This window comes from Oryzias latipes, chromosome 15 (genome assembly GCF_053564925.1).
Source record: "Oryzias latipes strain Hd-rR chromosome 15, Olatipes_Hd-rR_3.1".
Lineage (NCBI taxonomy): Eukaryota > Metazoa > Chordata > Actinopteri > Beloniformes > Adrianichthyidae > Oryzias > Oryzias latipes.
Window position 1 is genome coordinate 23,388,276 of NC_136251.1, and position 19,006 is coordinate 23,407,281.

Here is a 19,006-nt window from a genome sequence, read left to right on the forward strand (position 1 = left end):
GGTGTCTATGGTCTTTGCTCTTCCAATTTCAATATATACATCACTGCTCAGATACACAAATTAAGAATCCCGAGTGACATGAATAACAAAAACAGTAAATAAAAGATTGATTATGTAGGTGCATGGATAATGTTATTTCATCATTTTACCTGTAAACTGTAAATGTGCGATCAAATCTGGTGTGTTCAGAAACCTCGGGCGCTGATTGGCTGATCGCCCTCGATGAGGCGGCGCTGTGGTCATTCCACATTCAAACAGTCTCTGCCCTGCTGTGTCAGAAAAAGATAACGGACCATGGGGAGCAGAGGAAAACTTTCAATACTGACATGGAAGCGCAATGACTTCTGAGTAACAGTCAACTGGGGCACGAGGAGCTCCCGGCGCGAGGAGGACAGGGTGCTGCTCTACGGCAAGACGAAAGGTCCATCCGCGGGCGCACGGGAGCGGAAAGCGAGACGATTTCCAAGACGGTGGAGAATACGCTTGAATTGAAAGATGAGCTTGTTGTCTGCCATAGACACGAGTGCCTCCGTGTACCAACCCGCGCAGCTTCTCAACTGGGTCTACCTCTCCTTGCAAGACCCCCACCAGACCAGCGCCTTTGACGCGTTTCGACCCGAACCCAACTCTTCCCACCCGGATCACAGCTTCAGCAAGACTCCTGCAGCGACAGATCTGAGCTCTTCCCTCAACTCCAACTATCTCAACAACTTCTTTCAGCTGCAGCGAAACGAGGTGACACTCACAAACAATGCAAGGATAATTCTTTTGGCTTAATAGGAGGAATCAGAATATAAGATTGGGATTTTTAATCGAGAATACAACCTCAAAGCCATTTTAAAAATAATGAATAATCGAATTATTTTTCAACTTATTGATTTGTTATATAACAAAGTAATGCAAAAGTTCGTCACTTCGCCTAATGATCCCATAAATCTTGCATGACTGTTTTCCATGAAAGCTGCAGAAATCTGGCAGGACATTTAAGTACCGGTACATGTATACATTAAATAGATCAGCAGTAAAAAGAGGAGCAGTGCATTTAAATAGACTTCCATGCAGGCCTGTCTGGAGAGTGCTGTCCACTCCAATCCCTTCCTGAGCTCTGCTGTCCCTGACCTCTTCAAATAGATCCAGTTGATGTGCACACAAAATCAGTTCTTGTTTATAAATGGTCTATTTTTGAAGCTGGGAGTAAATTTAGGGACAAACATGCTGGTAGTGCACATGGGGTCTAGATTTCAAACAGGACCCCAACCCCACCCTCAACAATACACATGCACAGAAAGTAGTGCATAAATGGTAGATTCACCATCCACGTTTATCCATGTGATTGCAAACAGAGAGATCATGAAGTCACTTTTGATTAAAGGATGTGTAGAAACCGGGTTTCATGCAACAGTGCAATGCCGTTCAGTTCAGAGGAGTCTATATGATTTTGAAAACACATTAGGTCTGGAAATAGTTTAAGGGGTGCGGGGCATTTTGCAACTTACAACGCAAACCAAGCCAAGGAAAATAAACCACTGCTGCAGTTGGATGATTAAATGAGTGTCTTTTTTTCCTCCGTGAGAGATCATGCAACAGTTAAATTAAGGAAAAATGTCAATTTAGTATAGAGTTTTACAGTTAAATATGTTTTATCTCCTGTGAGGTCTGTTCAAACATTGTCTAGTCTTAGGGATGTTTAAAAACCCAATTGGAGATTAATTGAACAGTAGTTGAGTCATCAGATGAAACCAATGTTTAATATGCATTACATTTTAGGGCTGGGTTAGAGAAATCAATAAATTAATTTGACTAAGAAAAAGCACAATAGATTTTCTTTACTTGCAATTTTCTTTGATACAAAAAGCAGATTTTCTGGTCATTTTTAACGATGAAAGTTCTGTCTTTACTTAAGAAAACTTTTTCAAAACAAAACAAAATTTTTAGTGTAAACTGTTTCTGGTGATAACTGTTTAAAAAAGTTAACTCATCCAAAGTGCCCAACATTTGTTTCTATTTTGAATTGGATATGTATAATGCAGGTATAGGAGTATGCTACCCTAAAGTGTACACACTGCAGCGATCTGTCACTGAAAGAAAGTGATATTCATGGAACGTGGTAAAAATATAAAACGTGTCATTTTATAGGATGCAACCTGACACACCGCTGTGATGCAGTCCTATTTATGTGGCTGATGCAGCCATCAAAGTATTCTAGACACCCGGCACTGAAAACGCACTAGGAGGGATGGACATGTAGCTTCATTGTCCCTTCCAATGCCACTCCTAACCCCCTCATGATGCCACGGACACGCAAGTACTTAAAATACACAGATCTCAACATTTGCAGATGCTTGGATAGATGTTTTGAAACAGCAAAAAAAAGCAACACATTCTGTTTTATATTTGTTAAACTAATTTCCAAATCAGCACCGACACTCGAGCTTACCAAACACACAAAAATGATAACAAGCGCACACATTACAGCACAAGCAGTAACAGATGATGGAAAAACTCTGAGAAACTAAACGCGTGATTTACAGAGACTACATGAGTCTTAAAGCTGGAGCTGTTTAGCGCTGCGATCCTACAGCCTCCAGATAAAGAGCTGGCTTGCTTTTGTGGCCAAGCTGCCAGGTCCAACGTTTCTGTTCTGTGAAATGAAACATCGACGGTAACATCAGTTCCCCGACAGAAACCTGGGTCCCAAAATGATGCATGGGTCTGGGTGGTGATCAAGAGCTGAAAATGGGGACTTCAACATACCTACACATTCAGTGATGGCTTTACTTGAGGCTTGTTTTGAGAGGAGTTAGATGGTTAAAATTCAAGGCAGATGACTGGAAAGACTTTTTCTTTTTCGGTTTCCAAAGCTGATTACTTGACTATTTGACATTTAAAAGTCCCTGTCTGTAGTTTGTTGGATGTCATGAAGACATGAATGAGAAAGGAAACAAGCAACTTCAAGCAAAGCTTTTACAGTTGTTAATATTCTGCGGACCGGCGCCGTGTGCGTTGTTGCTTGTCAGGCTGTTCGATTTGCCCCCAAGCAAACTACGAAGTCTGACCACGGACACTTTACCACCAACAATGTGTGGTGACACTGATGATGTTTCACAGGCTGATGAAGAAACATGCCCCCCCATCCTGTTTATGATGAGTCATTCTTTGTAAAGCCCCATCTTTCTCTCAGTACTTTTCCAGTTCATAAGCACAGCTGGGCCTTTTGCCAAGTGCTCCGAGTTTAATAAGAAAAACGATCCAGAAAGATTGTTTTAGCCTTAATTTTTTGTTGCAGCAGAGAATTAAAAGAAAACAAAACAAAGCAGACGAGTAATGCCATTAACTGTTTTGATGTTTTCTGTGAAAGAAAATGTCACATCCATTTCTGATGTTGTTTTGTAGGCCTTAAACAACAACATTTATAAGAATGTGTCACCCTATGGCTCCCTGAACAACATCGTAGATGGACTCAACTCCCTGACGGACCATTTCTCAGACCTTTCCCTTTCTTCAGAGCCAAGGAAACCCAACAAAAGACCTCCACCCAACTACTTGTGCCACCTGTGCTTCAACAAGGGTCATTACATCAAGGACTGCCCTCAGGTGAGACTTCCAACCTGCAGTTTGGCCTTCGATTTACTCTATTTTGTTTCTCTTTTTGTAGATTTTACATGCTTGAATACAAATCTTATGTTTTCATGCCAAAGTCTATCCTTAAACCCCTGCAGAAGACCAGTGGTGGCAGCAAAAGCTGTTGTTGCCCCAGCCTGCCTTTCTTTCTCTGCCTGACTCTCTTTAGCTCTTTTAGGACCTGGTGTGACCCACTTGTTAAACAGGCTGGCCTCTGTCTTCTGCAGTCGTGTGTGTGCGCATGTGTGTGGGTGCCTGTCAATGTGTGTATTTGTGTGCATCTTAACTGGCAAAGTATTACGTAGCACAAATAAATATGTTCAAATAAACACGTTAAAATATAGATGTGCATATTTTCTCACAATGTTCAACACCTGTAGAGAACACACGAATCAAAGGTTTTTAAAGGTTTCCTGCAAAATGTGTTTAAAGGTGCAGCTGCACAGAAGAAATAGAAGGACCTCCTAACAAATGTAACCTACAAAAGGATATGCATTACATACATGCTGTCTTGCATGCCATGGTTGCCGTATGTCAGACCAAAGTTCAAGTAACTTGGAAAGAATTCAGTCTCTGGTCTCCCATAGCTAACTCCATGACTTAGGGGGTGGGATGCCTGGTCGTCGCTGCTCCTTGTCTGTCTGCCGTGGTTTGGGGGTCGTGGCCTTCCGGTGTCCGGTGGGGGGTTAAGAGCTGCCTGGGAGAGGTGGAGGGCCCACTATCGGTACGGGACCTTGGAGGTTTAATGGGTCGGGGTCTCCGCTGAGGCAATCGGCGGTCGCTCTAGCTGGTTGTCTGCCTTGGTCCCGTCGAGGCCTGCTCAGAGCTCTCCCAGGGCCGGTGCCTTGGGGCGGGAGCCTGGGCTTGCTCCAGAGGGGTGCGGCGCTTTCTGGCTCCTCTCTCTCTTTGTGGGGTGGGTAGTGCGGGGCCTGGGGTTCGGCACTTCGGGGGATGGGACCCCTGGGCTGAGGAGACCTAAGCGCTATGCTGGGGGGGGGGGGGGGGGGGGGGGCTGTTTGACCACCGGGGGACAGTCTACTAGCTGCCCCCGACTTACCCTCTTCCTCATATACCGGTATTCTCTTATTAGGGTGATGGGGGGGGGGGTTGTTCAGCCTACGATGCAGCTTGGGGGGAGGAGCCACTTGGCAGTGTTCCCCGTCCCATGGTTACCGTATGGAATAGCCCCCCCTCCCCCTCTCGTTTTTAATTGCACCTTAGACATGTAGGGCCCTTGGTAGGGGGGTGACATCACTGCTTGCTGGGAGTGATGTCCTCTCAGTGCCCTACCCGTCAATTTTAACTGCACCCCCTTAGTACACACACCCTTTACCCCTCAAAGTATACACTCCAATACAAATACACATACATGCACACACACACCCTTACAAACACACACACATGCATTTCACAAGGAAGGTAGGACCTCGGACCATCTGTCCCCTACCCCATCCCTGGTAGGGGGTATTGGGCCCTTGGCAACAGCGGCCGTGTTCCCTGGGTGCTGGCTTCCTCGGCCCGGCAGCCCTCTCTCCACGCAGGGAGACGGATCCCTGATCTCTCTGGCAAGACCAGGAGCCGGGAATCACATTACATCTGAGCTTGGGGGTGTTCGTGTCCCTGTTGTGTGGGTTCTGGACCCTGCCCCTGAGCGCTGGGCCTCGCCAAATTTCCAACTGTGTCTGAGCCTGGTCGGGCCATGTTTACAACACTTCTTGTGGACCCCCTCTTCCCTTGGTTGTCCTCCTCCTGGCTGGGGGCGGCTGGCCCCTGCCTTGCTCTCTCCTGGACCAACCGTGAGTCGGGTGGGTGGGTGCCTGGAGCGCGGGGCGGGTCTCCTTTGGGGGGTCCTGGCTTGTACCTGGGGTTGGGGTGGGGGGACGCCCAGAACTCCTGGGTGGTCATGAGGTGCTCGTCTAGGGCTGTGGGCGCTCTTCTGGGGCGGATTTCTGAGCTAGATTTCAGCTTGGATGAGTAAAACAAAGACGTTCATGGATCCATTTGGTTACAAGTAAATGCATCGGAAAGAAGCGGAGCAGCAAACGTGTGGCCCGCCAACTGTCGCCTACTTCACAGCTACAAGCTTTTTTTCTATTTTCTCTTTATATATGTCCCCTATCATGAGAAAAATGCTACAAGAACATGCTAAAAACACCAAAAACATGTTGGTCATTTGAATGGGTCTTTAAAAATAAGAAGTCTTTGTTACTACAAAGTGAAAATGTTTGTTCAAATTTCTATTTTGAACAAGTCCCTGGTTGGTGTCATCCATAACTCACTACAGTAAAAATACACATACAGATATTTAAATAAATGAATATTGTGGTGTACAAAAAAACTGTTAAAAGAAAAAATTGAGTATGTTATGAGAGATTGGACTGCTGGGTTGTTGTTTTTTTAACAGTTTAATTTTTCTTCTAGTGAATTCAACCTTCACGGTTGGGACTGTAACTGGAAAGTGACCCATTTTTATAAGAGCAGAACTATGCGTCTCTACCATGGAACTGTGGCATTTAAGTTTTATCCTTTGCCTGTGATTAAATCTCCTCTCTGTGTATCTCTATAATGCCTCTCCCCTTTTTTCATATCTCCTTTTGTTTGGGTTGAGTTACCCTAACCCCTACGTTCTGTGCATGGAATGGTAATGGGAAGCAGATGTGAGATTTAAATGCTTTGACTTGCTTTATGACGTATGATGACTGGTCTCTGGAGCTCTGTGAAAGAGCCATGTACTGATGAAACATCTACATGACAGGTCCAAACTGCACTGTGAGGGAATTGCGTCATCTGTGGCACACTTAACCTGGAAATTGAGATTCCTGGTATTATAATGCAGCGCTAAACTTATTGTTCATCATTACTTAAATATATATATATATATATACCGTATTTTCCGGACTAGAAGTCGCCCTTTTTTTCATAGTTTGGCAAGGGGTGCGACTTATACTCCGCAGCGACTTATATTAGAAATAAATTGAAATAAATCCATTGTTAACCCTCCTGTTATGTTCATTTGTGAGGAACAGAGATGATGTTCCTGGCTAAATTTGATGTATGAGGTATGTTGAGTGTTAAGAGTATGTTAAGTGACTCAGAGAATCAGCAAACCTTTTTTACAGTAAGATCTTGAAGGCTGACAACATAATATTCTATTTTCCAATGATTTCATAGATTCAGAAATGCAATAAAAATGACAACTGTTTCTACAAATACAGGATGAAAACAGAGTAGTAGTTGGACAATGATGCTTCATGAAAGGAATAAATAAATAAGTATGAGAAACAATTACTGTGAAATTATGAGATAAACAGTCTGCTATGATTGTGTCATATGCAGTTGTGCAAGTTATTAGTTCTTGGTCTCAGATTTTGTCAAATAAATTTCCCGTCAAAATGCGACTTATAGTCCAGTGCGACTTATCTGTGTTTTTTTCTACTTTATAATGCATTTTTGGGCTGGTGCGACTTATACTCCGGAGCGATTTATAATCCGGAAAATACGGTATATATAGGTATATGTATATTGGTATATATATTGGTAAAGAAGGAAAGAAAGTACAAAACAGAGTATTCCCAAATTCGTGGGACTTAATGGGACTTGATAATTTAATAATAACTTAATAACAATCATGTTTAGCAGTAAAAAAGAATTTATCCCATCTTCATATTTTCCCAACCTTAGATTGTCAATTTGAGTTTAACATGTTACAAAAAATAAGCAGAGTTAACACCAAATGTTGATTTTGTTTATTAAATGAATTTCAGAATCTGCCTGGCTCTATGTAAAAAGATAAGTGTCCACCAAAATTTATTTTAGGAGTAGTCAGTCTCCATCACAAGGGCATAAAAATGTCAGAATAACACATAGAGAACTACAAGCTTCACAGTTAAACATTAGTATTCGTGGTTCCACATTGAGAGAAACTGAATAAAACTGACATCCAAGAGGAGAATTCCAAGGTGAAATCCACTGCTGATCAAAGAGAACAAAATCTCATCTCACCTTTGCCCAAAAGCTGTCAAACATCTGAGTGAACAAAATTTGTTTTTCCACATTTGACTCCCCCATGTGGGAGCGGTGAGACACAGCTGACCCCTGCTCCGGAGCCTTTTGGTGATTCAACAGATCCCGTTCTCAGGGTGAATTCTTCACCTCAAAGCCACTGGGATGGCTGCACTAGTGAGCCAAAAGTCAAACTGTGTAAAGAGTTTGCATACTATTATAGCTGGCCAAACAACAACAACAGACAAATAGCATTTTCAAAAAAACAATATCATTGTGGTGGTAGTGTAGTGGTATGGAACATTTTAGTTTAAGAGCCTTGGGATCAAACCACTAGTTCTGCCATTCACCAAACATCTTGCCATCGGTTATGACCTCAAGATAACGGTCAACAGCTCAAAGACCCACCCCAATGAAAATCGGCTTTTTAACATATTTTTTTCTGATGATAGAGGACATATATAAAGAAAAGGATCAGAGAGCGAGAGTTTTCAACGCAAAAGCCCAAAAACCACATATACGCACGTTTTTCTAACACTAGTCATTATAGACGGTCGCTTGAACGCACATTTCCGAATGTCTGAACGTAGAATTGGATTGTTATCCAGCTGAGATGCAATGAACAGTCTTAAACAGTCTGTTCACCCTAAAATATTACTGGATTTAAAAAAAAAAAATTAAGACAACAACAAGTAAAAATTTCTTATTTGAAAATAATTATTGCAGCATAATATAATCTCCAACCAGATACTACCATTCAATTTCTGCTCATGTAGTTCATTTCTGTGATTTGTCAATGTTTTTTTTCTTTCTTTTTTTTTTAAAGTTTGGGTGCGAATAGTTTTTCACAGTATGCCTAATGTCATTATTAATTATGACCATAAAGCAGATCGGTAAGGAGAAACCATTTTAGCTTTACACATCTCTTGACTTTTTAAGCAAATCACGGGACAGTGAAGTTGTCAAATGAAGTTTGCAATGAAGTCATCCATTCTTTCAGATCACCACCTAAACTCTTCAAACCTGCACAGTTCATTAATCTTTCAAAACATATCAGTGTCTCCTGCTTTTTCTCTCCCCGAATTTACCTTCCATTTGCACTGCATCCCATTTCCTGGCATAGTCTGCTCGTACGTTTAGTGTTTCCCTAGTTTGTGTTGTCCAGACATGTTGTTGCCAGTAAAAGCAGAGGCTCCAGCTTCCCTGCACATTGCTAAGTTTGTCATGACGGTCCAGCAGGCAAAATCCCATTTGGAAGGCAGGTTTAGCCTTCTGTTTTACGTCTCTTCCTCTACTCTTTACTAAGACTCTTAATGTAGGTAAATTCTTTGATTTTGCTGTAACTTGTTGGTATTGGAAACACGCAGAGCAATGCTGTGGGTGGAGAGACAGAACTGTTGTAGCTGAGTGAAAGCCACAGGCCTGGCAGCAGCTGCCCCCTTTTCCCTGTCATAGGGACAGAGGTGTTATGCAAACTAGCTTTTATTTGGAAAATGAGGTCGCTTTTCTGGTTACGAGCAGAAAACCTCTCTCTGCAATACCTGAATCCAAGACGCCCTTCCTTTTTCTCATGATTCAGTTTCGTGAGATGGAATAACTTTCTGAACATTTGGACCTGCCTTTATTCTGTGACTGATGTAGTGAAATCTCAACAGAGACTAACTCATGGAAAATATACTTGCAGCAGTGCAGGTTTGTGAATAAAGGTGGAGATTTTCTTGTCTTTTTCTTTGTCAAAAGGTGGTGTCCTGAATCACAAAAATATTCCTGCTTTTTTGTTCATTCTTTTACTATTGTAGGTCTTTTTTCATTTCTTTATAAATGTTTAATAACTGGAAAATTAAAAACCAAAAACAGCATTTTTCATGTTCACACATTGCAGGTACTTCAGGTTTTTCTTGCTTGCTTATTTTTCACTTTCATAGTCAATTAAATTACAAGAAAATAGATTTGCATTTTTTTAAGGTTGGTGATGAGGTGTGGTTAATTCTAGTTTAAATATTGTAAAAATAAAGTCTCTTTCATGAAAAATGACATCTACCTTGACTGATATGGGTTGGGATATTTTTTAACTTTTTATAATAAATGTTTCCATAAAAATCTTAGAGAACATTGGCATATATTTTTTCTTTTGTCTTAAACCTCATTGAATAATTATTTAATTCTTTAGTTCAATATTTGCAGCACAGTTAAGTAGGTTTATAGTCATCACTCTTTAGTGGAAGTAACCACACAGACAAGAATATGACTTTAACTACACAAATGTCGGATTAAAAGTTTCTAGAGGGCTCTGAGCATCACAAACTGGAGAAATGTTTGGTTGGCAGATGGATTCGTGGATTCGTATTGGAGATCTCATCAAGAAGAAATTTGGTGTGGTGTGCTCAGAACAAAAGACAAAAAGGATCAATTATCATTTCAATAGCAGGCCTTTTCAGGCTCAAGCATTTCATGTTGTATTTTCTTAATAATTGTGGTTAAAAGAAGGATTTATAAGAAAACAACCAAATATGATGCATCTGAGATTAACAAAAAACGTTGGTAAGGGGACTTTTCTTTTTGGATAATCTATCAGATTGAGCTCAAATGTGTAGTAAATGTGGAAAAATATCACACTTTTACTTTGATCAATTACACTGCACTGTTGATGGTGTACCAAACAACATGCAGTTACCGTGTAAGTATTGACCAGAAAAAGCAAAGAAATCAAACTAGTAGAACCAGCATGAGCTTTCACACTTTTTGAGAAAACAAGTTGGTGTGGACCACACAGCCCTGTGTAAAAAACTCCTTTCACAGTTTGTAAATGTGTTTTAAATAACTAATATTCAGTAGATGTGACAAACGTTTCTGGGTAAAATCTCTTATTTAAATCCTTTAAATAATGTGAGGGTGTAATGATAAATCAATGAATTGATTGATCAATGAATTGATTGATCAATGAATTGATTTATCCAACCAGATCGATCAGTCTGATAATCTTTTGATCTATTGTGAAAGCTTTCCCAGTGGTCTTGTATTATTAATTATGTTTAGCTGTTTTTAGCCGAAATCAAAGAAATCGGTATCATTCTCTAGAACATAGTTACTGCAAAGTGGCAGTAGTTCATCAGAAATTCCCCTCCGAGTTTTGATACTCCAGATTCATAAAGAAATCCTCAGAAATGGGATTTTGAGCCTAATCTTTTCAACATACGTCCTCCACCATCAGAAAAATTCCACAAGAACATAAAAAAAACCAACATGATTTTCAATGCTACTGATTGAAATGATCAAGCACAACCAGATACAATTCCAAAATTGCAAAGCCATGGCTTAGGTTTTGTGGTCCATATCCAAGTATTTGTCAACTCTAAGCAAAGGTTTTCAGGCAATATATTTTATTTAAAAAACACAAAAATATGTTCACATAAGCAGAATTTTAGCAGTAACATTATGCAACACATACGTAAAGTGTTGCTGTGAAGTGTTGTATATTGGTGCAAAGTCACTTTTCTCCGCGACAGAATCAGATGATTTACGTTGATTGCATCAACAGTTGAAGAGTAACAGTAGTCGGAAGAAGGTAAACAGTGGAGTTAAAGCTAAGTCGATAAGACTAGTTGTTTACTGATAATCAGAAGACAGCTAAAAAACATAACTGCAAAAGCATGAAATCATGCCATCCAAAATATTACGCTATCTGCAACAGAGCTAAGTCTGTAAATGAATACAACTTTATTGTTCCTTTTTAAAACTAGAAACAAAAGAAGCTGTAAGTGACATTTTTTTTACTGTCCTGCTGTGAAACAACCTCAATTTATTATCCATGCTAAAGCAATGACTTTACTTTAATCCTGAATGTTATGTACTGCATGCACCCACTTGTAGAAAATAGCAGCGAGAGCAGATTAAAAAAAGAGAACGGGGCCTGGAGCCTCAGAGTTATTGAGCAGATCAGAAACACATGGGGCCTAGTGATCCACATACAGATCTTTCTTTATCACACCAGTAAAATCTGTCTTTGTTTAAATTGTTACTGTTTTACTGGAATGAGATTTTGTTGTGTCATGCAACATAGAGCACCCATTTCTAAATGTATTTTGAAGTTTATTTTCCAGTTGTGTCAGCAGTCATACCTACATCAGGCACTGTGTTTGCATGGAAATTAACAAAATTGTGACATATGTTGGGGCATGATTCAGTCAGATTTATTACTAAAAGTGTGCTGGATGACTGAAGGCCCGTACACACCGGGACGAATATTCGCCAGGCGTTATTCGCCAGCGTTTTTCGCCACGTTTTTTGTGTTCACACCCAGGCGATTTTCGCTGACGATGAGTGGAGTGAACATGCAATTTCATTCCCTGACATTAGATGGCGCTTAATGTAAAACCGAAATACTCCTGTACACAAGGTGGCGCTGCGCAACTTTACGCTTCCTAAAGTCGCTTTTCACTCAGAAGAAGAGAGCAAGTATTTACACGCTTGTCAGAATCAAACAAAGAAAACATGAATATTTCAAGCACCAGTAGCTCCAACTGGTGCTTGGTTCGGGGATGTTTTAGAATGTCCGTCATTATTGCTTCGCGGCTGTGTAGACGCTACTTGGCGTCTATCTTCTTCGCTGGTATGTGTGCTCAGCAACGCAGTTTTGTTTGAGCGCCCCCAAGTTGTGTTTTACTGTAACTTCAGAAGCTCCAGACACGTGAGCAAAAGCGCCATTCTCATTGGTCGAGTAGATTTCGACGCGACGCGTCGAAAAAAAAAAACGAACCCGAGGCGTTTTTTTTTTTCGACGCTTTAACGCCTGGCGTTTTTTCGCGTCGGTGTGCACACTCTCATTGGGGCCCTTTGTTTAGTCACGAGGCGTTAAACGTCGGCGAAAATCGCCGGCGAAATTCGTCCCGGTGTGAACAGGCCTTGAGACTGACTTTCAGTTTGATATGCACATGTGCCGATGCTTCCTCTTATCACTGTGGCCGGTATTCAGTCAGGAAAACCTCTGTGATTTGGCCAAAGCAACCTCAGCACTTGTCTGATGTTTATCAGTGACCATATGCCAATCAGTGCAAGGCCTCACACTCCATGTGGTGTTAAACTCAACAGCAGTGTTTTCTTTGGGACAAATGGTCACCATAATCTCCTGTAACGACTTGGAGACCTGGGGAGTGCTGGGAAGTGTCAGTCTTTTCACACCACAAGCAAAGAGCACCTTGGGTAATGTGCGAGTTGCAAAAATGTGTGCCTTTCCTTAAGTTGGAGCGATAAACTTAATGGCTTGTCATTATGGCCTACCAGAGTAAATATTAGGGGTCGTTGTTCTCAAAACACATATTTACTTTTTAAGGTTTCCTTTCAAAGTGTTTGCCTGTGAAAAAGCTGTGGTTCTTTTCAGTCTCTGCTGGCAGTCATGCTAGGATAATTGTGCAAACGCTGCAATGCTCCAGTTGGTGTTTGAATTAGTATAGTGAAGGTACCATGGTGGTGGTGGGGGGGTGTAATGTGTCAACAACACATCTCTAGCTTATAATTTACAAGTGTTGAACCAATGCACCGCAAAATGTGAGGTTTACTTATGGAAAAAAAAGGATGTCAGTTGTGGGCCTGTTCTCTTAATTTCCTGTTTTTTGAAAATTAAAGTAAAACTTGATAAAGCTTTGCAGCTTCAATGGACTTTTCTATGTATATTTAAGGAGTTGAGTGCACAAACATTTTATTGGTGATGGTTCAAATTCTGTAGGATCATCAAGAAAAAGTATCAAGAATAAATAAAAATACTCTAATGGACCCGATCCAATGAAACATGTTCTTGTAGCATTTTTCTGATGATAGAAGACATGCATGTATATGAAGAAAATTAAGAATAAAACTGGATTTTCTTTTATTTTTCCATTCAAATAGATGTAAATCAGGAGCAGACAAATAATGCACTAGGAAAAAGCTAGCAGCAGTGACATCGGTGCTACAGTCAGTGGGCCTAATGCTCCCTGCTCTATTTCCTGCTCTATTTTGATCCATCAACTTGCAGACAAATAGATTCAAAACTGTACAGCTACATAGCTCCAATATTGCTCTTTATTTAAAATTATACTTAAAGTGAAAGTCCCATTAGCAATGTGTTCGCATTTGTGTTCTCTCTCTGACTGAGCTTGAAGGCCAGCTGTCCTGCATTAACCAGAGAGGTTAAAAATAAAAAAAGATTAAAATTAGGGGACCTTTTTTTTATGATTGCCTCGATGAAAATAATAAAAAAATATAAAGTTCAGGAGGCCCGAGCAGGGTGGCTCCTCATCCTGCAGCGTGTCTCTGTCTGGCTGACAACTCGCCTGCCGGGAACCAGCATGTTGATCAGGATCCGTGCGCCTGCCTTCGCCCAACAGTAGCCGGGATCGGTACTGATGGACAATTTGGTTTAGACGGGTACCAAATTGCAGCATGCCGCTGAAAACGCACTGCTGCCAGGTCTTCGCAAGGCGCCCGCTGCTCAAATTGCGCCGCTGGACCTCAGATTGAGGTGTACCATTTACTTACACTGAAACTGGCCACCTCTGCTGTGAATGGCATTCGTTGTGAATGCAGTTTAACGTAACCTGTAATCCTAAACTTAACCGTTCCTCTGGGTCCGTGTGGCTAAGAAAAACGTTCAGCACTGGCAACACGTCTTTCAAAAACTACGTTAGAATGGTCACTTTCTTTATGGCATTTCATTTTATTTGCTGTGCGAGTGAATTCAACAATCTGCATGTGTTGGCATCAGATCAGTTCTGAGCCACAGCCAGTGTTGCCTGCTGGTGTAATGTAGCCTAGGTTAGATTGTAACTCAAAGCATTTTCATGGGCTTATCAAAGTTCTTTTTTGTGTGTAATTTATTAAACAGCAGGGTCTAGTACACATTCGTGCTGTCATTCCGCACATTGTTCAAAAATGTGTCAATTTACATCGTTTCTTTATCGCTACAGATAAACCTTTGAGAATCGAGACTGTCAGTCGGTGTCGTTTGTGCCCCCCTCCCCTTGTGTCTAGCTTATTACTTATGTAAGACGCAGCTTGCAGAAAGCGATGGATCAAGGGCGGGGCTAATCAGCTCAGCACCAATGGCCACGCCCATGTAGATGAGATTTTGGAAACAGTGGCTTGAGATAAACATGAAATATGACTTTTTAAGCCATTTAGATTGTGGGATTTTGGTTAAACAATGTCATAATCAAACAAATAATAAAACACCACTTAGAACGTTTTTATATATAAAAATAATTTTGGGACTTTAAGTGTTTTGTTAATTGCAACATTTTAGTTTGTGCAAATGCTTTTAGGATCACAATTATAAAAGGCCTTGAACCTGGTGAAGGTTCATGAGTTTAACACGATAAAAAGTAGAATATAATAAATATAAAAAGCTTTCAAAGATCTTTATAAACATCATTTCCTTTCACTAAAAGATGTCAAAAAAGACACATGTTGTCTGGGATCCTGTCATTTTTTTTCATTCATGTTTCATTAAATTAACTTGATGAGCATCCCACCTTTCAACACCACAGTCACATTCAAACATTTGTCCCCAAAAACGCCCCACATTCTACCCGTTTGATCTCTGCGGCTCTGGGGGCAGCTGTTGCTGACAGGGCTGTTGTTATACGCTGTGGCAGTAAGGCACAGCATAAAACACCCCCCCACCACCCCACCCCATATGCCAGTCGGTGCTACAGAGTTCAGCCTGTGTCAGAGGGTGCAGAGCTTGAGAATGGCACAAAAGCTGGGATACAGAGGATGAGTAAAAGGGGAATGAGAGAACTTCCCCTGAAAGGAAATCAAACTTAAAAGAATGATAAAAGCGTGGTTTCCTGCCAGCTGGTTTGTGTTCTGAGCAGAAATCCCATTCTTCCTCTTCTTTTTTGCTGAGACAACAGTCACAGCACTTCCTGTTTGGTTAACCGTGACACCAAAAACCTTATTTCTGGTAGGCAGCACTCTGTTATGACAACCAGGCAGGTAAATTTAGATGGAATAAACAGGGAACTGTTAATAATATGATGGCACTGCTGGGCTGGCATTGGATATCAAAATGAAATAAATAATCTACTTGAGTCTCTTATGTGTCACAATATTAAATGTATTTTTTTAAGTTAGGAGAAAACTAGGCCAGCTCTATTCTTTATATCTTGTCTTGAAACTAAGGCAAAACCAGTTAAATATAATATGTACCTAATAGTCAACTTATTTTTGTGCTTATCTTCACTGGTTTATCGATTTTTCGATAAACTGTAACAAGGAATATTATTTTGTAATAAAATGGTAAATGATGGAAGAACAGACTAGAAAAACAGTGTTGGGGCTCTGCACTGGAGTTTATGTCAAGAGATCAGGGACTGACACTGACAGCTTTGTGTCGTGCTTGAATGGGCACCTTGGGGAGTGACTGGGATTCTGAATGGGTTCCATTGGGGAAAGCCCTAGCGGTGGGAATTGAGTCTGGCAATTAAGGCTCTCATTGTATGCCTGTAGGATTTGCTAGACGGAGAGGTCAGGAAGGCAGGCCTGCATTGTTCTCTCTACAGGGCCCTTACTGCATCACAGTGGTGCATCAGACTCAAGTATGTTTGGACAGAGCCTTGGTGTCCAAGAAAAAAAAAGAATTACAACAACAAAACCTCCCAGAGGATGATATATATTCTCTGTGTCTTTACATCAACACTTACAGGTATTTGAGCTTTTGATTTAACAGCCATTTTATTTTGTTTTTGGTACGTCTTCCTCACCGTCAAAAGTCATTGCTGCATTTTTACTCTTTAGAACTTTAGTGTCTTTAAAAAATAGGCAAAATGATAGAAACAAAATGTCTAATTGGATGGAGAGCAATCTGCAAAAAAAGACATAAAGCCTCTTTTAGAAACATACAATGGCTGGTTACTTTAATAATTAAACTATTACCATCTAAAACTACCACAAACTTTACTTTTCAAAGTTTCTTTAAAGTTATAATTGCAATTTTAAAACCGAGATTAACAAATATTTATTAATTTATTTGTTAAAATATTTGATAAAGTAGAGGCTTTATATTGGGTACCGTATTTTTTGGAGTATAAGTCACATTTTTTGCATCGTTTGATTGGGGTTCGACTTATGCTCAAATGCGACTTATATGTTTATTTTAAAAATATAAATATTAGCATTTGTTGAGTAAATTTCTCTCAAAAGTGCCACTTGTGTATGATTTTTTTCTTCTTCTTTATATGCTTTTGTCTGGTGCTGTGATTTATACTCAGGAGCGACTTATAGTCCAAACAAATACAGTAACATTTGATGTACTATTCATTAAAAGTATGATAGTATAAAGGTAGAAGGATGGTCATTGTTGGAAAAAAGTAGTATACTTTCATAACTACAGTATTCTTTATTTTTGATCATCGCTCATACAATATATTTATATTGTGTGATATTTGTACTTTTTATGAATAAAGTGGTGACTGTACTTATCATTTGCCTCAACAAATGGCTAATATTTTGGTAGGAAAGCTTCACTGTCTGCCCTTTCTGTGTGTATTGCACTTCTGCTGCAGCGTGTCAAGAAGGTTCTGGCAGGGATGAGGGCTGGGGGGAGGTGCTCCATGGGAATGTTTTTACAGAGTGACCCCTGATCTTCCTTCCAGTCCCAGCAAAGTCTATGAGGGCCTTGCATCTGTCTCTGCTCTAACACACTCAGTCAAGTTGCTTGAAGACCATAACTGAGGCCAAGCAGGGCCTGCTTTGTAAACAGATAACGCTTATCTGTGATGCAAGGGACATGCTTGAGACATGGTTTGTAAAAGAAAGCAAACAAAATACAAACGAAAAGTTGGTTTGATCGCCACCTGTAAAGTTATTATATTTTAAGTGGTTATACAGTAGATCCAATATAAAACAGGGACCGAAAGAACATTAACAACACATATACAGTGGAGTGACTATTTGCTCCCAAATGCACACAGGAACTGCAGATGACACATGCAGGATACATGCAAACATCAACAGCGGTAGCATGGACTTCCTGTGGTGGTTGAAAATGTTTTGTACACCTCTGTATGCTGCAGGCTGCCACCCAACCTGCTCTTGTCATTCACCAGTCTGGTAACCCAATGCTCCCATGCAGCTGCACAACTTGCTGGGTCTAGAGACACTGTTGCTAAGTCCAAGGCTAGTAAATGCAGTAGGGGGAATTCACTGACACACTTAGTATTTAATGCCCCGTAAATTAAGTTTGCTGTGGGACAGTGATAAACCTGTGTGAGGCAGCTTCCCTGATCTGCTGGTGCGCTAATGGAACAGAGTTTCTGTATTTAACAAGGACACTTTCTGACTAGTGTTTGTGTTTTTTATGAATGAAGGACGAAGATGACTTGGTAAAACTACCAGTTAGAAAAACCGGGGAGCATTCTTTTAATAACTCAAAAAGTTGACTCGATGTGGCTGTAGCACACAGGTCGAGCCGTAAAGCTCTGTTGAATCGGTTCCCGCACATCTCTTTCTCCATTAGTCTGTAGAGTGACTGTAAAGCGCTCTGAGCCTTAATATAGGGTAGAAAAACGGCATACAAGTTTACGCCATTTACTCTCAAGAGTATCCATTAGTCATCTGAAAACATGATATTGAGAGCCGTGGCCAATTAGGAAAGCTGCATTGTGGAAATCTAGGAATTTAGGATTTGGGCTTTGGCAAAGAGCAAGTGATCCTGGTGTTATGCCTTTGCAGCTGTCTTGGACACCAGTGATGTGGGCTTTTTACCAAGGAGAAAAATGTGAACATGTGCACGCTCTGCACAGTAAACCAGGAGTTCACAGTGTCAAGTTACCCTTTGGGGCACCTGTGGTATCAGCATATAGATATGGAATCCTGAGTTGGTCAAAATCCAACACAAAGTTTGTTTATTATGATAGGAGGACATAACCTCCTCAGATCTTATAAAACAAAATCTTTCTTTCCAGTTTATCAAAACAACGTGAAATTGCTGGTCACCAATTTTCATTAGAAAGGAATAATATTATTAGAGAGGATTTAGCTGGGATCCCGTCAGTCTAGGTAAGCATATGAGCAGTAGCTATTAAAAAATATTATTATTATTCTTCAGCACATTTAATCTTCTGATTAAAATATGTTGTTTAAGTTAAAGATAAAAACATGACATTTAAGAAAATCCAGTATTTTAAATATTTTCTAGCCAAACCAATCCTCTTATCTACATGACTGATGGATGTGGGATATTTTCTCTTTGGTTCTACTGTCTCAGCTTACCTTTTGCTGTTTGAAATGAATAGCAAGTTTAAGAACAGACTGCACAGAAGTTGCAGGACTTTACTACATCTGAAAACCTGTTGAGAGCTTGTTTGTGGTTTTGCGACCATCGCAGAACCTCAGTTTGTGCATTCTA

General features: G+C 40.5%; 1 protein-coding gene across 1 annotated transcript in view; it reads left to right on the top strand.

Moving 5' to 3' along the window:
* Positions 1-241: 241 nt before the first annotated feature.
* zcchc24 (zinc finger, CCHC domain containing 24) overlaps positions 242-19,006 on the top strand; it is a 37,319-nt gene continuing 18,554 nt past the window's right edge. Inside the window, exons 1-2 of the mRNA XM_004077105.5 lie at positions 242-735; positions 3,394-3,594. Coding sequence (XP_004077153.1) covers positions 496-735; positions 3,394-3,594 — 441 coding nt within the window. The 5' untranslated portion in view covers positions 242-495. The remainder of the gene's footprint in view (positions 736-3,393; positions 3,595-19,006) is intronic.